Genomic DNA, 22,913 nt, shown 5'->3' with positions numbered 1-22,913 from the left:
GGGAGTTGGGGGAAATTGGAGGGGGAGAAGAAGCATGAGAGACTGTGGACTCTGAAAAACAAACTGAGGGTTTTGGAGGGGAGGGGGGTGGGGGTGTCAGGTGAGCCTGGTGGTGGGTATTCAGGAGGACACGGATTGCATGGAGCACTGGGTGTGGTGTATAAACAATGAATTTTGGAACACATACACAAAAAAATTGAATTAAATTTTTTAAAAAATGTCCTCTCTTCTGGGGCACCTGGGTGGCTCAGTGGGTTGAGCCTCTGCCTTCGGCTTGGGTCATGATCTCGGGGTCCTGGGATCAAGCCCTGCACTGGACTCTCTGCTCAGCGGGGAGCCTGCTTCCCCTTCTCTCTCTGCCTGGCCCTCTGCCTACTTGTGATCTCTCTCTCTCTCTCTCTCTGTCAAATAAATAAACAAAATCTTAAAAAAAAAAAAAAATGTCCTCTCTCACCGCTTGTATTCAACAAGGTACTAGAAGTTATAGCCATAACAATTAGACTAGAAAATTAAATAAAAAGCATCCAGACTGAAAAGGAAAATGTAAAACTATCTCTATTTTCAGGTGACATGATCTTGTATATAGAAAATCCTAAAAAAAAATCCACTAACAAAGTATTACATCTAATAAAAGAGTTCAGCAAGCCTGCAGAATGTAAGACCAATATACAAAAATTAATCGTATTTCTATACACTTGCAATGAACAATCTGAAAATGAAATTTAGAAAACCTTTTCAATCACAACAGCATTAAAAAGAATAATAAATTTAGGAATAATTTTAACACCCCCCCCCAAAAAAGCATAAAATGATACTCTGGAAACTCAAAACATTGCTGACAAACATTAAAGAAGACCTAAATAAACGGAAAGATCCCATGTTCATGGGTCGCAAGATTTAATATTCTTAAAATGTCAATGCTCCCCGGGTGGATCCATAGACTCGATGTGAACTCCCATCAATATCCCAGCTAGCGTCATTGCAGAAACTGACTAGCTGAATCCTAAAATTCATAGCAAAATTCAAGGGATCCATAATAGTCAAGACTAATTTGAAAAATAAGAACAAAGTTGGAGGATTTACACTTCCCAATTTCAAAATGTATTACAGCTTATGGGGAAATTATCACTAATTGTTGAATTTATTTGCTTGTCTTAATTTTCTAAATTCTCCACGATGAACGTGACTTTTACAATAAAGAAATATAAGGTATTTTTTAAAACATGCACACCCACTCAACAAAAAAATGCATTAATTATAAAGAAGTGAACAAATACTTAGGGAAAAATAACCACCAAAAACAAGAGTACATTTAAGTTCTCATAAATTGAAAACTTAAAAGTACAAGCACATGATGTTTTTAGGGAGATTTACAACATATTAAAACAAATTAATTTTCAAAAATTCTAACTGAATAATGAAAACTCAAGAAATGAAAGAAAATCGTATTTCATAGCCAACATCAAATATATGGAGAGGAAAGGCCTAGAAATCACAATTCCTTTAACTCTGACACTAACTTAGTATAATGAGAGGAAAATCTTTACCTAGGAAACAGCGAAATTCTGAGCCTAAGACAGGTTAAACTCAGCACAAACTGCACTAGACAAAGTGATGATTTTTTTAAATAGAATTCTAAAGTTAGAACACTGCTGAAAAGCTAAAAAAATGTTCCCAAAACCCAGATAGAAATAGAGAGGAAGTCTATCCCATGTCGCATGCAAATGCAAGCTTATTTTTGTTTACTCTCAGCGCTAATGACTTTCACTGAAGCAGAATATTTTAATTAAGATAAATAATCAATATTACACTTCTCTTGTCAAGTCTAGTTAATGAATTTACTCTGCTATGTAACCATAAGATGTCTAGGATGGATCTAAAATTAGTGAAAATAGCTATGTATGGCTTATGGGACTCTTCTCAAAGTTCCAAGCTTTTAAAATAGATCTGAGAAGTATTTCCAAATTATCTTTTCCCTCGTGAAACAAACAACAGATACTGTTTTCAAAAGTCCGTTACTACAGATGATGACTCATGATCACCCTGTTCTAACTCATCTGCTGGACAAAAGGCCCTATCTAGACACGACAAGCAAACAAAATGGGTATAAGGAAGACAATGACCCTATTCTGGGAGACGTACAATCTATTTCAAAACTGGAGTTTTTATTTCATTGGTTAGCAAAATGAAATCAACCAAATGCTTTCTTCGAATGTTCTGTAGTCATGACTCTCGTTTTAGTGTGATGAACACAAGAGCCTGCAGCTTGACTTTCTCGGGTCAGTCAGCAACAATCATCACGGGAAAGTGAGTAACGCAGAAATTCATTGACAGCAATGCTGCCCCCTACATTAGACCTAAATAAACCTGCACTGAATTCTGCACAGTAAAGAAAGAGATGAGGTCCCATTGAGGAAAAAAAATAGTAAGAAATCAAATAACCAAAGTTTTTAATAAATGATTCCTACAAAAAGGAACAAAATATGGTGGTTATGAGAACAGATGCTGGAGACAAACTCATCTCAAACTGAATTCGCACATCACTACTTACTAGCTGTGACCTTGAGCAGGTCGGTGAACGTTTCTGCATCTCAATTTCCTCATCTATAAATGAGGCATAACAACAACACCTATTTCCTAAAATTTCTGTAAGGATTAAATCACTTCATATGGAAAGTTTATATACAACACCTTGTATCTTAGATATGACACTAAAATCACAAGCAAGAAAGAAAACACAGATAAACTGGACTTCCAACAAAATTTAAAACATCTCTGCTTCAAAGGTCGCCATCAAGAAAAGGAAAAGACAACACACAGACCAGGAGGAAATTTTTAAAAATCATGTATCAGATAAGGACCTGTATCCAGAATATAAAAAAGATCTGTTACAACTCAGTAACAAAAAGACAAATAACTCAAGTAAAAAATGGCCTGTAAAGGATCTGAATGGACATTCTTCCTTAAGAAAATATACAAATGGCCAATAAGCACGATGAAAAGATGCTCAGTGTCATTAGCTCGAAGGGAAAGGCGAAACATAGCTACAATGAGATACCAGCACTTCACACTCACTGAAGCCACTGTGCTCAAAAGGGTAATAATAGGTGTTGGCAAGCATGCAGAGAAACTAGAAGTCTCGTACACCACCAATGAGAACATCAAATGGCACAGCCACTTTGGAAAACAATCTGGCAGCTCCTCAAAAAGTTAAACACTGAGTCACCATATGAGCCGGCAATTCTATTTACTAGGCTTAAACGTAAGAGAACCGAAAACATACGTCCACACAAAAACTTGTTTGTGGAATGTTCACAGTACCATTACTGATGACATCCATAAAGTGGAAACAAACCAGATGCCCACCAACTGATGAATGGGTAAACAAAAAGTGGTCTATTCATATGGAACAATATTACCAGCAGTAAAAAGAAAGGGAAGTATTGATTCATGCTACAACATGGACAAACCTTGAAGACATTATGTTAAGTGAGAACAGTCACAAAAGACCACATTGTTGTATGACTCCATTTCCATGAAACGTCTAGAACAGGCAAATCCACAGAGACAGATGAGTGACCGCCTGGGACTGAATGGGGAGTGACCGCTAAGGGGCATGGGACTTCCTGCTGGGGTGATAAATGCCCTAAGATTGACTGTGGCCATGTATGTACAACTCTGGGAATATAGCAAAAACCATACAATTGTGTACTTTAAAGGGGTAGATTGTATTAAAGCTGTTTAAGAAAAAAAAGCACTTAGAACAGTGCCTTCACACAGTAAGCACAAATTGTTTATTTTTATTATAGGCAGAAGAAAATCCCCTCAATGTGAAAATGGGAAAGCAGATTTGAATTAACTGAAATTGGCCAAAAAAATCATTTCCCTTGAAACAGTTGCTGAATGGACAGGGCATAGTCAGAAGTAACAAGAAATAAAACAATCTGACACCATGAAGCGTTCTGTTTCAAATGCAGATCAAGTCTTAGAAGCCTAGCTGCCAGAAATGACTAGGGGAGAAGCTTGGTTCTTAAAACAAACTTTGGAGCAAGCACCCAAAGACTGTCAAACTCTTTCCCTTCTGGTCTTTGAAAGAGTTGTAGGAAAAGCAGGCAGGAAAAAAAAAAATTCAGAAACAAGTCGTTTTGAATAGCATATCCATTTAAGTTTCTAAAAATAAAATGAAATGATGCAATTCTGTCAAAACTTCATATGGATGGGTTTTCTAAGGAACGGAACAATTTTATAACCCTGAAGAGAACGTTCAGTGTTCAGATTTAGAGACTAAGGAGAATCATACCACATTGCTCCTAGCAGTTATGAAGTGATTCCCTACCAACCCATTTGCCAGAGTTTCAACAGCAGAAAAGAAACTGTTGCAGAGGAAAACTTTTCCTCTACCCTTCAAAGGTTCTTCTGATTGGTCTAAGAATTAAACTGACATGAGACAAATTAACAGAAAATCAAATTTAATTTATTTGGGAACCTCACATACATGAGGGTACAAAGACAGGTAAAATGAGGGCATCTATGCCATCCTGAGCTAAGGAATGGGATAAGCTTGGGGTTTTAAAAGGGAGGAGCACAATTCACAGGGCCATAAGAGGAAAAGTACATGCTTGGTAATTAGATATACACCCTGCCATACAGATGGGTCATTCAAATAAAATTTATCTCCAGAAATAACTCTTATTCTGGGAAAGACACCAAATTGAGATTCTTCTGGGTCGTTAAGGGAGGGACGAATGTTTCTCTTGATCCCACGGAGTTTCAATTGCCTTCAGCTCAAAAGATTCCACATGCCAAAGAGGCACAGTTTGGGGAGACCTGCTCTGAACTCCCTCAAGTCTAATGCCTGAAAGATCAGACCTTAGTAAGTGAGGAAGAGGCTGTGGTCAGCCCTGGCACAAAAGCCCCCATGAGCAGAGACCAGAAGGCACAAGGGTCATGAACTAGAAGGTAGGGGAGAGAGGAACTTCCATACCCCACTTGCTCTCCTTGGGGACAAAGGTCAAGTCCATGCTTCTCTAATTTGGGAAGGCTGCGGGAGATGCCCTCGGACACCCAGTGCTGGTTTCCCAGTTCTTTCCTGCCAGCTCCAACCTCTACAGCAGGATCCCCACACATTCCCATATAACAAAGCCTGCAGACGCCTCCCCCTTCTACCCCCAATACTCTAAAATCAGTTTCATCTCCGCTCAACCTTATTTTGAAAAGTTTCAGATATAAAAAAGTTGTATATTTTTTTTTATCTCAATACACGACTTGTTTTCTGATAGCTAAAAGCCACTTCTACTTGGTGTAAACATCTAATTCTCCTGCAAGTAGTGGTCAACAGAGTACAATTCAGTGCTTTCCATCAGGCATAACTAGCCGGATTGGACTCAGCAACTTCTATTGCCCAAATACCAATGCAGCCAACACTGATCTAACTGTTCATCTCTTTCAGCTGGGGGGGGGGGGGGGCGGGTGTCATTCAGTTCTTCAGCCCGACCCCAAATTATTCCCTCATCACCGGCTCAGGTCTCCTGAGAACAAGACAAGGCCGCCTGTTTTCCTCTCTTTCCACCTTCCGCAAGCCCTAGTAGGAGACTAGTACCACTGTATGTCAATTTTATCCCAATAAACCAAGGGGGGGGAATTTTTAAATTAAAAAAGAGAGAAAGAAAACATCAGTCTAGAGGAAGGATTCAACACAGATGTTAAAACAAGAATCTGCAAACCTGAAGCTATTTCATTTCAGAATGGAGATACACAATGAGATGAACATAAACGTACAGGTCACAAGACATTTATTAACACGGCTGTCTGATTTCTGTTCTTCAAAAGAAAGAAGTTTTTCATTTCTTTTTATTTACCTTTTGTCATTGATTCTAATTAACTCAGAAAATAATAGAGTTCGTTATGAAATAATTAGGCACTGCAGTAAAAGAGATTTTGCTATATTAATTACAGAAATTAAGAAGAGAAAACCCACATCTGTAAAACACAGAAAATTTCTTTCTCTGTTAAGAACACATACACAAAGATGCAATCGAGAATTGAAATTCACATTGAGAGGGCACAAACCACAAAATCAGAGCAGAGTCATTACTATGAATAAATTCGAAATTAACTGGACAAGCATGCTCAATGCATTCAAAGAATTTTAAATCATTGCAAATCATTCACTTAACCATGCTGGAGGAAGGATTCCCCTGTTCAACAGACAACATAAATCAACAGGGTGGCCCAGCAGACAAGGACCAAACAATAATCAGGTTTTTGACAGTTCTGATTTAAAGTTACTTAAATCAGAACGTTCCAAAGATCACAATCCAGAAATTTTAACCATTCATTCACAGCACCATGAAACAAGCACTTAAAAAAAGAACCAAAAGAAACTAAGCACATAGATCATGTACCTGGGTCAATGAGAACTTCCTGTGCCCCTGGAAGAAAGAACAGATTACGGTCTTTTATTTGGAAAACAAAACTACTTTCAAAGACAACTACTAATCACATTTCATGATTCACATCGTCTTGTAAGATCTGAGGCACTTCTATCCGATCAGGAGAGCAATTCTGAGGACGAGTGCACCACTGGTTAGTGCCGTTTTGCTTTAGGAGGAAAGAAAAAACAGGGGCCATTACTCACACGCTGCACCGTGGAGGGCCTCTTGCCTCCTGCCCTCCCACCCCCCGAGCGCACACTCCCCCAACCTCCTTAATCAAGTAGGAGAATTTCTTATTCCCACAGATAAGCCAAATGACAAAGGAGTAATAATCTGTTTGTGCAAATACATGCCCACAGTTTGGAATGGAGGGCAAAGTTATCGCAAGAAACTTGGCGCCATCCCCCTGAAATCTCACACCCACACTCGCTCACACACGTGCTCACTGAATTCCTGGGCGCTTCACAGGCTAAGGATTCCCAGCTCTTAGAAGGTACAACACAAAAGAGTTCCCTTCGTTATTATCAAGAAGCTCGATCGTCTGCCCGACTACCCAAGTGTCAGTGTGATCCAATTAGCCTTCTCTGCAGAATGCAATTTCCCATGATGGCAAAACACACCCTGAGAAGTACTGGTTCCAAGAGTTGTGTTTGTCGTTAGCTACGATCATTTTTAAACATGTTAGCAAGATTCAAGAAGGTATGTCCCAGCGATATGAATTCTTATTGAAATAGTGTGGTTACTCAATCCTTTACAGCGAGAATGGGTCCCACAGTCCTATCTAAGAGCTACTTTGCGTATTGCAATGTCTATATTTAAATGCAGATAAGAACTCACTGTAATCTAGAAGGCGTGATTATAATAAACAAACAGGTGCTTTCTGCTGAACACCAACCACACGCCAAGCAGCACGCTTGACAGCCAGTGCGTGTGACTCTCCGAGCGGCCCTGCAAGGGAGACAGCGATGACTAAGGCCCCGCAGGGCTGCGGAGGGGACAGCAGTCAGAGGAGCCAGCCCCACCATCACTCTGCCCCGACCTCCACACCGCGGGGCCGCGCAGACAGACCTGCTCTGCGGGGACACTCAGCTGCGTGGACCATTGAGGCATGCGGGGTTTCCAGATAACCCTAGAAAATTTTTGTTCGATGTGAAACCTGGTCAGATACATTACACGGCGCCATTCCCGGGAAATAGGGGGCGTGGCGGGACTCCTCCCTGCTCTGCTCAGTCATTCTCCCCATCACGGATTATTTGACCTTGCAGCTCAACCAGTGATGAACTTGGCCCCATACTAAGGGCACCCTGAAGGCAGAGCTTTCAAAGTTCTCTTGTTCAACATGTAAAAATCTTTGTCTCGTGGCTCACACAGGCGGCCGACTCTCGCTTCTCACTGGTGTGGATGGACCGCCTGAAACCACTCTCTCCTGCCTTTTCAATCCCCGTCACCGAGTCTAACGGCGGTCGGTAAGTCACATGGTACAGACAGGTTTTCTCAAACAGCGGAGGAAAAGCTCAGCTTCGAACAAAAATGGACAGCTTTTCCCAAATGGACTTTAACCTCTAAGTGGACTTCCTGGAAGCCTTTCGTTAGCTCCCTTCTAGGCACTGAGAGTTTTCTGATTGGGAGGAGAAGCCTGTGGACTTCGCTGTCTATTATCTGGCCTAGTCAGAAGGGCCCTGGTCTTATGCAGGTGGGGGCGGGGGAACAGTGCTGTCTGAAGAAATCACGCGGTGAGAGACAGGGTGACCTCCAGCCAGGTCTCCATGGGCAGAAGTACCTCAAGGTGCTCAGGGATGGGATTATCAGCATCATCAGGCTCCAACAGACTGATTCCACATTAACCAAACTCCTAAGAGACTCACATACAAAAAGTGGAGGTTGGACTTACTAATGCAATAGAAGACATAATCATCAATCAGACCGAAATATCAGTTCAACAATCAGCACTTTTCCCCTCAACGGCCCAAACACAGGCAGGAGGTGATGTGGTGAGCATGGACAGAAGCCAAACAGGAAGGGGTTTTCCTAGATTAACTGGGACTCCCTTTCTGTTACGGGGACAGACCTGCTGCCTAGATGAGCAATCAAGGCTGATCACGGTGATGGTCGTGGTCTCTCACGGACAATGCTCATGGAACTCTCCCTCTGCCACTCTTTCTAGACTGGCCGAGCCCTGACTCATGGATAGCTGCCCCTGTTGATCTACAGACAGGTTGACACCCTGAAGCCAGCCTCTGGGAGCCAAGAACCCTGCTCTGACACTTGCTAGCTCTGTGAGCCTGGTCAGGTTACTTACCCTGTCTGTGCCTCGATTTCCACATCTGTAAGATGGGCACAACTGTGAGGGTGGAGGGATTACATTGGTATGACCTGCCCATTCTCCTGCATCCCTAAAGCTCATGGAGAACGGGGATTTATCAGTATTAAAGGTGTCCATTGTCTCCACTTGCCTCCTCTCCCATCTTGTCTCCAAGCTGGCTGGTGGGGAAAACAGGAGTGCAATGACTGGGCCCCTGAGGCCCCAAGAGACGCTGATTAACACAAAGTTCTGTGACTTCTGGGTTCAGAGTGACCACGTACTGGGCCCATCTCCGGTGCTGTTGCACGAGTCTGAGCACAGGAACCACTGACTCTCCTCAAGGCGCTCCCTCATTCTTAATTGCCTCTTGCTTCCTAAAACCATCATTTCATGTTTCAGACCCTTAGCAATCCCCCAAAGACTGTAAAGTGACGGCCGCGCGCAGAAAAGCAGCCGAAGCTCACGAGCTCTTTTATGAGATAACCACTGTGCTAAACACTTCACAAATTTCTCTCTGATCCTCACAATTCTGCAAAGCAGACACTAGCATCCTTGTGTCTCGGAGGAGGAGAAAACTCGGAAAGCAAGGACTCGGGTTCCCACGGGCAAGTGGCGGCATGCGCTCTCCCACCCGATCAAAACACGAGGCTTGGTCCCTGCAACCAAATCACCCCGCACCGATGAACACCCGGGACTCAGCGTTCTCCAGTGTCCAGGCACACCTGGGAGTGTTTCTACCTCTTTTACGAGAGCCTGGCGGACGGGTCTCTACCACCGGAGGAAAAGCCACTTCCCCCGTTGTTCGCGCAGCTGAAACGTTCACACTGAGATGACGGAATAAAAATCAGGAAGAACTGGAACACCCAGACACAGCGGACTCGGTACTACTCCGGAGCGTTCAACAAAAACCCAATTCGAGGAATGGTGGTCAAGTCTCCCACAAACGGGAAACTGAAGACTTTTCCAAGGTGCAACAGCGCCACCTATGGCCACAGAGCAGCGCTCCAAACTGCTGGGAAAGGGGCGGCCTGACCCGCCCGCATGCTAAAGGTCAGTGAGGTTGTTAAAAACGGGCTGCTCAGGGACCTCACCGACAGCCGAGCTAGCACCTGTGAAACTGCTGTAGGAAGGGGCGCTGCGTTCAGCACTTAATCTGGAGCCTTAAACAAGACACAGGCTCATGGAAACCAACCTTAGCGGGAAGGGGTCCTGGGCATCCAGTCCAGCCCCTGCATTCTCAGGGGCCTGAGGCCCAGACAGTCTGTCCTTCCAGCACTCAGCAGCAAAGCGAACTCCTAGTCCTCACGTCCGCACCCTACCAGCACCCACCAGAGCTACAACAACCCAGACGCACAGAATCACAGCTGTTTTCCCGACAGCAGGTAGTCTAAGTGTCTTGTACTTCCCGAAGAGCCGGTGACTAGAAATCATACAACTGTGTTAACATACAAAAATGTTTATTTTCACAGTAAGACAGCATGAGATGCCCCCCCTTTTACTCCTTCTAAAATGACAATGTCAAATCAACGTTTTGATTTTTTTTACCCTATTAAGAGTACAGAAAAAAATCAAAATTTTCTTCACTCACAAAAGAGAGAAGATTGTTCCCTGAAAACAGCTCAATATATCCATTTTTCTAAACATATTGGCTATGGTCAACATCCTAGCAATTTAAAGGTTTTAGTGAATGAGTACAAGGCAATATGAATTCTGAGTTGTAAAAGCATACATTCTATACAAAAAAATCATCAAGTCTCCAGCCTAAGACAATCTCGCTGTTCCCCCGTCTTACTAGAACGACACCAACTTCATCAAAACTTCCTACTGCACTAAAAACTGTCACCATATCCGTATCACATTAAGTCATACTCGGACTATCACACACATACACTAGTGAGCAAATCGGAATCAGAATCGGAAACAGACCGCCCTCTTCAGTCTTCCAAGCTGACACTTCTAGATGCTCAGCAAAAGTTTACTGAGCACCTCCTAGGTGCTCTGTACACAAGGTAGCCAACTCTCACGATCACACAAATCAAGTAACACTCACATTCCACAAGTGAGGAAATAGACTTGGGCCATAAAAAGGAAGGCTGACGAGCCCCAAGTCCCGTAAAACCTACATATTCATCATCAGAAAGAAATGAGTCTAGATTGTTGCCTTCTCTCAACATCCACTAACTTAATCTTTCCTTCCATACTCTTGACTACATAAAACCAAGTCTAACTTTTTCTTCCAATAAGCATCACGAGAGAAAAACAAGTACTAAGTCATTAGCAACGTCTGGATTGTCAAAGCCCACTTCTCTTCCGCATGTCATCATTTTTAAAATGTTTTATTTTTAGTGCGTATGGAGCTAAAATATTAACTTTTTACTGTGTTGGCAGAGACTAAATCAACTGCAGAAGTGTCCAAGTTCAATCTATGCCCCTCTGTCTCACAGTCCCCCCGACATCTCTCCTTTCAAGCCCAGTCAGGCTGGGACCACTGAAGTCTGGCACCGATAAACTCCCCGATGTTCGGGAAACCAGTCAGTGAGGCTGGTTAGCGGAGCAACAGAGCAGGGGCCTGCAGTCAGACCAGCCTGCCCACCCCAGGCAGGCCCCAGCCCCTCACGGCATGGGGCCAGGGACGCATCTCTTCCAACGTCTTTCAGCCTTGATCCCTCACATGCACAAAGCAGACACGGACACGTGCCTTCCCACGCCGGCCGGGAGGCAGGACGCAAGGACGGCACTGAGCACAGCCCCTGGCCAGGCAGGCAGGTAGGGAATAATCCGTAGCTATTTTGTCGATAATGATGACGGTGATGATTAACAAACTAAGACAGGCCAAAGAGCAGAAGTAACCCCAGAGAAGAAACATCTACAAGTGAACGAGCATTTCTTTTCAGGTTGATTGCAGAACGTACTGGTGATTTTTTTTAATAAACCAAGTTTTGCTCATTTATTATACAGACTTACAGGTTCATATGCAAGTCTCCAAGAAAAAAAGAATCTGTGGCCTCTAACTTTTGGATACGAAGAAAGTTCAAAAAAGAAATTTCAGACAAAAGGAGAACTGAAGCAAAAGGGGGTGTGGGGACTACAGAAGTCTTTGTCAACCACAGTAACTCGACGGGAGGACATGTGCTGGAAATCCAAACGCGTGAATTCATACCATCCACGCTAACGCTCTGGCTGCCATGGCCACTAACAGTTTTCCAGGGCCACGGAGGGCGGGTCCAGGTCCTCTATGTGTGCGTCTCACACACCTTCATAGGAACCCTACAAGGGAAGTGCTGTCACTATCTTCCCCATGTCAGAGACAGAGAAACTGAGGCACCAGGAGACAGAACACTCCAGGTTACGATGACAGTAAGTGACATCTGCATTTCTGCTGCTGAGAAAGGAACTCAAGGGAGAATGTTAGATAATCAGGCTGTCTGGTCCTCACCCAGACAGCAGATGCCATACACCCCTGCTATAAGATGAGGGGCCACCGTCCAAGATAAACCAATACGTGAGATACAGCATGGCGACGGACGTGGACCCCTCTCTGCGTGAAGGGAAGTGAAGTGGGACGGGTGTGCTCTGTCTGCCCTGGCCTGGGCTTTACCGCACCGTGTTGCCATGGGCTGTCGCCAAAAGTTGGGAGAGTCTGAGCCCTTTACACTCTGCGGAGCTAAGGAGAGACACTTCTCAACTGCAGACAAAGCAGCGTTTCAAACAAACTCTAAACCTTTTCTTTGCCTACATTCAGCAAAGGGGAAAAATGAAACATTTCTCTAAAAAGTGTCTACAGAGTCTCACTAATCATATCCGTAGAATAGTCTCAACACATTAGAACTCTTCAGATCACAGGGGGAAACCACCACCTCCAATAAAAGGCTCCCAGAGAGAGCACAAGCCAGTCTTCTCAGGAGGAAGCACAGCCGGTGGGGGGGAGATGCGGGGATCCACAGCAGGGCGGACGAGACTGCAGCCAGGAGGAGGCCCGGCGCCCCCACAGCCGACCCCAGTCAGCGTCCGAGCACAGGAGAGGGAGGCGCACCCGGCCTCAGACTCCACACCCCCCTCACCCTTTCTCAGCCTGCTTCCCCTTCCCCGCATGCAACTGGGGGACCACGGAAATCGTGAGGCACACCGTGCTGAAGAAGCACGAAATAAATCTTCCAGAACCGTTACAGACCCACCTGCAGCAGTCCTACAAAAGATGCACCCGGTTCCGGCTGTGCGGCCACGGGAAACCAGCTCCTTAAAGCCTTCTACACTCTCTGTTGGCCACAGGAGAAGGTGTAACTCAGGAGACCGCACACTCAGGCCACCTGGGGTTTTTTCTTTGGGGGGAAAGGTGTCCAAACATCCCATCGATCAAAACACGCCCAGCAATTGTGTTAAAGCCTTGACCTGTGGGATCTCTGTTCTTATCTTCACAACCGAGGCTACAGGTCATTGATTAAGGGTCAGAAGGGTCAAGTTCGTGGGACAAGCACTTGTGACTCTGCCCCTCCAAAGACTTTTTTACTCCTCACTGGTGCTGACAAACATAAGGAACTCGAACCTGTTCAGAGAACCTCATCAAACCAGAAAGTTGAGGAACAGCCCAGGCCCTGAACTCACTGTTGAAGTCAGCATCTGGGGCCAGCTTCCCTAAATACACAAAAATTAAGAAAAAGACCCAGACACAGAACTTTGAGGTCAGGCTACCAAGAAACTTCATTCAAGTGTTCCAGAAATCAACCAATCATTGCAATCCATTCACAGTAAGATTCCATAAGCTCAATGTTCAATAAAAGTGGAAGAAAAGTCTCATGCAAGATTCGTGACTCCACCATTATGTTTTATCTGAACATTTCTCAGGTGTAACCCAGAGGGAAACGTAATACACGAGCCCCGCCCCCTTGCTTATGACCCTGAGTGAGTCTGGGCAGGAGGCCCGTGCAGTGCTTACCTGGCCGGTGTCTGTTGGCTGCTTCCGCAGGAAGTGAGCTGCCCTGGAACCTCCGCACTCCAGTCCTGCCCCCAGTCCCGCCAGGATAGTGGTAGATGACAGAAGCGGAACACAACCCTTCAAGGGCAGCTGGGTGTGGGAAGAAAAGCATGGTCAGTCAAGTGAGTGGCCGTCATGAGCTCGAACTCCAGTGGCTAAGAATGACCCAAACAGTTCAGTTATGTGGAAATGTCCATGTTTCCCAAAGCAAAGATCGAACCTACAGATCACTGGTTTGGTTACAGACAGGAACGTGCCATCATCACCTTTCCCCAGCGCCGGCCCACGCTGGCAACACCAAACCCTCTGGGGAGAGGCCAGGCCTCACTGGGAGGACGGCACACACGTGCCTCGGGCCGGCCAGCTCGTCCCTCTGACCGGCAGCTGAGCGCTCACCGGGAGGCAGGCTGTGTGCCCGATTCCGGCACTATGGAGCTGGGCGGCAGAAAATGCCCCCGTTGACAATAAGCCAAAACAAGACCAGCAAAGCAGGACCGCAACGCCCCGTCCCATCGCACACCCTACATGCATCTGGCACCCTCGGGGCCAACACCCGCGAGCCTGTCTCCTCCTCAGAGGCAACCGCGTTTTGCTCTTCTGCCTGGACGGTTACAGCCACACGCCTGCCATGCCAGCCTCAGCGCCTGCCCCACCTCTGCAGCGGTCCTCGAGCGTCGTGGTCTTAGCACCCTTCGACGCCGTGGAAAATCGCCGAGGTTCAGAAAGACCTTTCACCTGGGCCGAGCACACCTACAGATGCTCACCCCATCTCAAAATAAAACTAAGAAAACATTTAAATTCGTGTTCATTCCGTATAAAATCACAGTAAGCCCACTCCACATTCCATTCTCATGAACTGTTTCCCAAAACAAAAGCACGCTGGCAGAGCAGCACCATTTACACTTTTACAAATGTCTTTAATGTCTGGCTTGATGCGAGGGAGCTGGGCTCTCCTGTCTGCGTCGACCTGGGACCCCCCCGCCGAAGCTGCGGGTCGCAGAGCCTGTGGGAGAGCACTACAGGCTGCAGGAGAAAGCGGCCATCCGCACCCCCAGTCCCAGGAACCCCACCGACGCGGCTTATCACTCTGTGGCCCCCCACGTGACCGGGGGCCATTCTTCCTGGGTAAGGGTCTGCTGCCAGGGCCTTGACGTTCTGGCTTGCTGGGGTACGGACACAGTCCACCCCCCAATTTCTAGCCTCTGTGAGAAACCACATTCTGAAGTGGAAAAGCCCATTTTAAGAGGCACCTGGGGGGCTCCGTCATTGAGTGTCTGCTCCGGCTCAGGTCATGACCCCAGGACCCTGATCCATCCTGGCATCGGGCTCCCTGCTCAGAGGGGAGCCTGCTTCTCCCTCTGCCACTCCCCCTGCTTGAGTTCCCCTTCTCAGGGCGTCTCTCTCTGCAAATAAATCTTTAGGAAAAAAAAACACACAGAAGTCCATTTTAAGAATGTCTTGCATTTAAAGTGCCCCACAGCACATTGCTAAACATTTATCGAAGAACTGACTTCGTTTCTTCATTCGGACTTGTAGTCCAGCTGCCCGGCCGCCTGACTCACCCTCCAGGAAAGAACCCTACTTCGCTCCGCACTCACATGTTTCTCTAACAGCGTTGATGGGACGCGTACGGTCACCTGGATTATGGACACACAGAGACCGTGCCTCCCACGCCACCCCCAGCAGGTGGTCCCCGAAAGGAAAACACATGTAAACACACAATTCCAGCACGGAGGGCAAGCTCCATCACGGGCAGGATGTGATCACACTCGCAAGACACCGCAGGCCCCCCTGCCTGGAGGGCTGGGAGAAGGCGCTGCTTTCAAGTCGGTTTCTAATGCGCTGGGGAGGGTTTTGCATTGAAAGGTAACTCACAGGGCATGACCACGGGGCAGGAGGAACGCTGTCCAGTTCACAGGTCTGGGACCTTCACACCATCTAATTCCGGGACCTCGGGAGGGGTTTTCATCACCCCTTCCCTATGCGAAGCCCCATAGCCACCAGTACGCACACGTCCCTCTGCCCAGCCCCTGGAAGCCAGCCATTGGTCCCCTGACTTTTCGGGACATTCCAGATAAGAGGTGGCCCTGTGTGTCCAGCTCCCTGCACTTAACATGGTGCTGTCAGGGTTCGCCCACGCTGGAGGGGCACCTGGACCTCGTGCAGCTCTGCGTCTTTCGTTTACTGAGCTGCAGCGCACAGATGACGGGACAGTCGTGTCAGGTGTACAACGCAAGGAATCAGCTGTTCCGTACAATTACTCGGGCTCACCCAGACAGGCGGAGTGGCCACCCGTCACCATGCCGCAGTACTACCCTATTCCTGACACATTCCCCGTGCTGTCACCTTCCACACCTGCACGTCTTTTTTTCCTTTTTTTTTTAATTGTCCAACATATTCTTTTTTTTTTTTTTAAGATTTATTTATTTAATTTGACAGAGAGAGACACAGCGAGTGAGGGAACACACACAGGGGGAGTGGGAGAGGGAGAAGCAGGCTTCCTGCTGAGCAGGGAGCCCAGTACGGAGCTAGATCCCAGGACACTGGGATAATGACCCCAGCTGAAGGCAGACACTTAACAACTGAGCCCCCCAGGTGCCCCTAACTGTCCAACATTTTCATGTCTCATTAACATTCCACTGAATGGGCATACCATATGCAGTTGATCTGTCCACCAGCTAACGTACAGACAAGGTTCTGAAGAATGAGGGAGAGAGATAACCAAGGGGAGGAATGACATTCTAAGCAGAGGGCAAGACATACTTAAAAACAAACCCAAGAGGGGCGCCTGAGTGGCTCAGTGGGTTAAGCCTCTGTCTTCGGCTCAGGTCATGGTCTCAGGGTCCTGGGATCGAGCCCCGCATCGGGCTCTCTGCTCAGCAGGGAGCCTGCTTCCCCCTCTCTCTCTGCCTGCCTCTCTGCCTACTTGTGATCTCTCTCTCTCAAATAAATAAAAATAAATCTTTTAAACCAAAAAAAAAAAAAAAAAAAAACCCAAGAGAACCCAGAGGAACAAGGAAAGGCGGCACACTGTCCAGGAAAGTGCATGCAGGTGCCAGCAGGACCTCAGTGTGGGGCTGGGGCCGGGGGCGGGGGTGCAGTGAGGACGGGGATGGGGGGGTAAGGAGACCCGGCAGCAGACAAGGCAGCAGAGTTACCCAGACGATCCCCCACAGCAACCAGACAGCCGACTGCTTCTCCTCCCGCACCCTTCATTTTTAGAACCACTTTTCTATGTTTTCCCTTATTTCAAGTAACAGTTGCTCTAATTGCATATGTGCTGTCTGCGTGAGAGGATCTTACCTCCAAGCCACAAGAAGTCATTCACAGAGCGGAGAAGCTCCACGGACATGTGGTAATGCACCAAGGAGTCCTGCAGCATCCCGGCCTGGAGGCATAAATCCCCCACATGCTTGCGCATGCGCCCTTGGCACCGCTTCTTGTAGTGTCTACAAAACACAATGCACAGACACGTGTCACCGCTGGTGCACCACTTCTGCCCCCAAAGCGCACCAGCAAAGCACTATTCAACTCTCCCTCGACCCAAAAATGCTAAGAAGGCAACCTGAGGCTCTACAATTGAAAGGCAGCAGCCATCATGGCCAGTGTGGGAGCTGGAAGGGTCTTGACTTCACAAACACCTGCTCAGTTATTTTCTAGAGGGGACAGGAACGTGGGACTTCCGCTGTGCATTTCACTTAGGCAACACTAGATGTAGGATTTTCCTCTGCAAATTTCCCATGACGTCAGCACAAGAAAGTTGATGTTTCAGCTCTCTAAAGAAAGATCAATTATGTTCCACTTTCTTAACTTCAAACCCATTATTATTTTATGACGAGAGCCGTGCCGCATATCAAAGGCCAGCCACTTGGCGTAGGCAAGCAAGACCTCTACCTCCACTCCGTCAGAGCCGGCTCCAGTAATGCCTTGAGCAGGTGGGACCCGGCGTCACCAACAGCTCCTTGAATACGGGCAAGGAAACGGCCTGAGATAATGCAAAGGCTTCTATCTATTCAGAAACCAAAGAAACTATACCAAACCTTCCTCTACCGTTTTGAAATATTCCTATTCTTTTAAACACTACATTTCTTAAAAGATAAGCTTTTTTTCAAGAAAAATAGCAGCTGTATTAAATTTTCACTCTGAGGAAGCAATCCCATCAAGAATAAAACCCCCATGGAAATCCACGACACGCGAAGTTTCCAGCTAAGTGAACGCTACTGACAGCCCTCGACACGAAGTCTCCAGACCTAAGTGACGAGCTCTCCCCACGCTCTGGCTCTGGGACTCGGCACCCCGTTCCCAGTACTGGCTGAACTAAGACTGTCCAGTAGGGCAGGGGAGAGACAGAAGAGGAAAGGCCCGTCTCCTGCCCTGCCCTGCGGCACTGTGAGGATGGCCCCCCACCAGCAAGCCCTCCCTGCCCTGTAAGAAACACCGCCCCTGTACTGCCCTGCCTTCCCCCACTGGACACCTCCACTCTGTAGGGCCCCTCCGCCATGTCCCTGCTGTATACGCGCACGCACAGGCTGTATACGCACACACACACACACACACACACACACACACGGTGGGGGGTTGGGGGGGGCCTGTTCCCAGGCGGTAAATCTGATTAGGTCACTCCCCAGCTTCAAACACTCAGCACAGTTCTAGCCCCCATCCCGCTGCCCCTGCCTCCCCTCCTCCCACTACCCTGCACTCTACAGCTTCACCTTCCTGCTTACCAGGGTCCCCAGTGACTTCCTGCCTAATCCTTCACACTCTCCTTAGGGCTCATTTCGACCGTCAGTTTCTCAAGAAAGCCCTCCCTGCCTCCTGCCTCTGCGCTCCGGGTTAGATGCCCCGGCTGCACTCCTAGAACACTCCATGCTGAATCAGCCTCTGACATGTGTAAGCTCCAAAAGGGCAAGTACGCGCTGCTCACTGCTGTGCCTCCGCCTCTCGCCCCTGGACACTCAAAAACTTGGTACGAATAAACACATGAATGGATGGTCTCAACAGGACTGAACCGCTCCGACCATCCCAACCCTCTCTTTCTGCAGAACAAAACAACTAGCCCCTCTCCGAAAGCCCACTCCCCACTGACACCCTTCACTGCCTCCCTCTGTTGCTAGTTTTAATAAAAACCAAGTTCCTCTAAAGCCCTGCAGGACAGGTCCTCTCCAGGGTCCTCCAAGCCAGGGGGAGCAGCCTCCCCACTGAAGCCCGGGGCATGGACCGCGCCACACCGGGCACTGACCTCAGCCCCCACCACACAAGCTTCCCGCCCCTGCCCGGGCTGCTCCTGCCACCTGAGCCACCTCCCTGGCCCCTTTACCTGGTGACTGTCAGTCTGTCAGAACACAACGCAGAGCCCTCTGTCTCCTGGAAATCCCCCTCACAGTGTCCCTTAGCTCCCGGCGGGGCTGCCCCCCCCCAAACACGACACCACTGTTACTGAGTTTTTGTCCATCCCCTCTAATTAAGACCATGGCCTCGGGGCACCTGGGGGGCTCAGCCGTTAAGCGGCTGCCTTCGGCTCAGGTCAGGCATGATCCCAGGGCCCTGGGATCGAGCCCCACATCGGGCTCCCCGCTCGGCGGGAAGCCTGCTTCTCCCTCTCCCACTCCCCCTGCTCGTGCTCCCTCTCTCGCTGTTTGCTGTGTCTCTCTGTCAAATAAATAAATAAAATCTAAAAAAAAAAAAAAAAGGACCACAGCCTCTCTGAGAGCATTTGGGAAGAGGAGAAAGAGATGAGAAGAGGGAAGGGGGGAACAAAAAGCAAAACGCAGCCCAAATCCAAGGATCCTCACGGGCCTGTCACAGCCACCGGACTTGATGGGGAAAGTTCCACCTGACCGCCGTGACCACATCTAACTCTGGCGGCCACACAAGGTACCGAGCAGGGGCTCTGTCCTGCCCTGACTGTAGAGTCACAGGAGAGAACCACGTCAACTGAACAGAAGCTCGGGGAACATGCGCCTCTGCGCCCGGGAGACGGGAGCCCAAAACCGGCTCCCCCAGCTGCACTTCCAGGCCTCCCCCAAAGCTGGATGGTGCCTGGCTCCCTTCCCCGGGGTGCTCTCCATTCCAACGGGGAGAGGACCCCAGCATCCACACGTACACTTCCCTCCTCCGGTAACAACTGTCAACCTTCAGCTCCTGGCCAGGGCCAGGTAGACGAACACTGCCCCTGTGTCACTGTGCCGGGTGACAGACGCAGGCAGGGAGGCTGGTTGGGACCTCACCCCTCCCCCGCCCCTTCCGCCCTTAACCTGGTATTAATCCCCCTGATGGTAGAGGCCGTGGGACACCCCAGTAGTGCCTCACACGTGGGAGGATCCGAAAAGAACTGCTTCCTCCCAAGTCCTGCAACCCACCGGTCCCAGCCCCCTCCCTCGCCCTCCTCCTACTCCAGTCTACACCGGGCTAGGGGAGCTCGCTCACACTTGGTTCTAACTACAAGCCACATAGTGACGACTCCAGCGCGTCTCCGCGGTCCACTCCCCCACTGCGCTCCAGGCTCACAAATCCGTTCACCTCTTGGAAACCGTCGCCTCAACGTCAAACAGGCGTGTACAACACACGTCTTCTGCTCCCTGCACCTGCCTGGGCTTCGTCCTCCCCACCCTAGCCCGTGAGGGACTTTCCCAGAAGGTCCAGACCGTCTCCCTTGAGACAAAGTAAGTGAAGGAAGAAAGTGTTCGCAGGCGGACGGGAGCAGAAAAGAAGAAACCAGGCCTCCAGGCCCGCACGGGGGTGGGGGCCAGACCTCCCCCCATGGGTGAGCTGGGCCGGAGAAAGTACAAGGAGCTAGGGCAGCCGAAGGTTCTCCCTCGAGGCCCGACCTTGGTTAAATGTTGGCGTTTCACTGCTGCAAACGGGTGACGTGCCTGTCAGTGACGGACGTGAACCCAACAAAGAGAGAAACAGCGCTCTCACCCACACGGGGTCGAAAGGAAAGGCTGGGTCAGGTACAGGCCATAGGACTGCAAAGGCAAACCATATACACGGCTCTGCACGCTTCCTGGCTAGAGCAGAAAGAAGGCCACGGTCAACTACAGAGGTTCCCCTGTCCACAAGCTCCAGAGGAACTAGCTCTTTAGAAGGCCACATTTTCCTAAGACCTAGGAAAGCTGCCCTCATGAAGGGGGCAGAGAAAGATGGTAGAACAGCCTCTGCCCTTTTACGGAGGACGGGCGCTCAGGTGAGGTAAAGAAAACGGCATGCTCCGGGTGAAAGCGAAAGCCTCCGGGGACCGCATCCTCTGACAGCGTCCCTCTGCGGCCAGCACGCTCCCAAGCCGGGCACCCCGTGCCGGCGGCCGCTGGCCTACAAGCTCTGTCATGCACATCACGCAGCAACAGCCAGAAAACACGTGCCTACTACGTTCATTCCCAAGCCAGGATCGAGCAAGGCGCTGCAGTCTCGGACTTTCCAGGTTAAAAACCCTGTGAAAAGTCCCTGTGCAGCCGCCGAAATCAACAAGCATCCCATGTCCTCCAAACAGAAAAGATTAATAAGGGTTCGTTTGCCATCAAATACTAAGTAAGACCCAACAAGTTCCCCAAAGCAAATATCCGAACAGGTATCAAACATCAATGGGTCACGTGCTTTAAAAAGCAAAATATTTTTTAAATTAGAAAATGGAAAGATGGTCAGGGTGATACAGGGATCTAGGCAGCAGTCAGTTTTTGGCTTTTCAAGCAGTGAAGGCAGCGAGAAGGCAGCACACGGGGAAATCTAGCTACTTTCAATGCAGCATGTTCACAGCCTACCTTTTCAGACCCAACAACATACTCACAGGGCGGTATGGTAGAAAAAAAAAAGGAAAAGGAAAGAAAAGAGGAACAAGCAAAAATTAGAAACACACAAGAACAAAAGTAACTTTGAGAGCTACAACACTGCATGTCCAAGAATCTCCCATGGGCTTTCAAGGCCTGGGGCACACAAGAACGATCCCGTGAAATATGTCCACACCTCGTGTTACGGGGGCCTGTGGGGCCCAGAGTGGCCACAACTGCCACAAGGCCTGTGGACATGATCAGTCCGCCACCCAAACCTCGGCCTTCACCTAGACATTTCCTGTGAGCTACGAACTTTGGTCTCATTTTAAGCTGGACACCCCTACCAAGAGCGGCAGGACAGAGCTGGGCTCTGTCTCCGCACCAAGTCAGTGCTTTAAAAATGAGAGCACCATTGACGAGTGAAAGCAACAATGGACTGGCAGGGATGACGGGACAGCATATTTTATCTGAGGTCACTGGCGTCACTATGTCACACAAGTTCAAAAGCTGGCTGAGTATCCACGCTCGCCGAGAACAGAACGGTCCCCCCGGGAGGGCCATTCCGTCTACTACTGGACTTCCCGTGCCTACAGCCATGCCAGGCTCACAGTCCCCGGGCTTGTTACTCCCGCCAAATTGTGAGCATCAATTTCAAATGGCAAAAACAGGCCAGCATTCTCTGGTGGGTCTGCAACCTCAAAGCCAAGAAGTCGATGACCAAAGAATGTCCCCAGTTCCTCATGTAGCAGACGGTCAGAGCGGGATCCCTGGCCGCCTCCAAGGCTTCAGCTGCTGGTCTATACGGCAGGGACCAGCCAGTCCCAGCCCACGCCACAGGCTGCAGGGGCTCAGGAGTGCAGGGGCTAAGTGCGGGTTGGCCCCGTGTGGTGAGGGGAGGTCACCAGGTGGCTTTGGAGAACGCCTGGCTGCCCCTTGTGGCTACCCCTCACGGCTGCCCGGGCTCCCCCGCCACACCACCCCAGCTCCAAGGCGGGAAAGGGGACCACTGGTGTCCTGACTTCAGGGCCACTGCGAGGACTGACTACAGATCGTGGGTGCAACGGGCCCTTCCCTTAGCCACACACACGCATGTCTGGTGAGGAAAGAAAACCAGCACAGACCCTGCAAAGCACCCTGGGGGGGCATCTTAGGCCACTCTGTGCTTGCCCCTCACAGGGCTGGCCCGGGCCTGTTTTTCTCAGTTCTGTGACATTTTCTCCTCCAACTTACCAACAAATGGCAAGTCAGTGTTTGATCTCAGGTAAACTCCAGAAACATGCTAAGCACCTACTCTGCAGGGCCACTGTGCCCACAGGACACAAGGTCACTCAGTACTTGCCCGCAAGACCCTCATCTACATTCTACAGGAGGGGAAGGAGGGACTTGGTGCCCACAGTCATGAAGCCCCACACTCTCCTAGCTGAAGGGGACCTCCTCCA

At 48.7% G+C, this 22,913-nt stretch overlaps 1 protein-coding gene across 1 annotated transcript in view; it reads right to left on the bottom strand.

The window, feature by feature from the left end:
- The window catches only part of TRAPPC9 (trafficking protein particle complex subunit 9), a 510,796-nt gene that overhangs the window by 479,101 nt on the left and 8,782 nt on the right, over positions 1–22,913 (bottom strand). The window contains exons 3-5 of the mRNA XM_080803019.1: positions 17,012–17,157; positions 13,670–13,798; positions 6,405–6,431 (exon numbers count right to left, since the gene is read on the bottom strand). Coding sequence (XP_080659145.1) covers positions 6,405–6,431; positions 13,670–13,798; positions 17,012–17,157 — 302 coding nt within the window. The remainder of the gene's footprint in view (positions 1–6,404; positions 6,432–13,669; positions 13,799–17,011; positions 17,158–22,913) is intronic.

This window comes from Martes martes (assembly GCF_963455335.1).
Source record: "Martes martes genome assembly, chromosome: 4".
In the NCBI taxonomy this organism is placed as follows: domain Eukaryota; kingdom Metazoa; phylum Chordata; class Mammalia; order Carnivora; family Mustelidae; genus Martes; species Martes martes.
The sequence above is the reverse complement of the archived record's forward strand: the minus strand, read 5'-3'. Positions and strand labels throughout refer to the sequence as shown.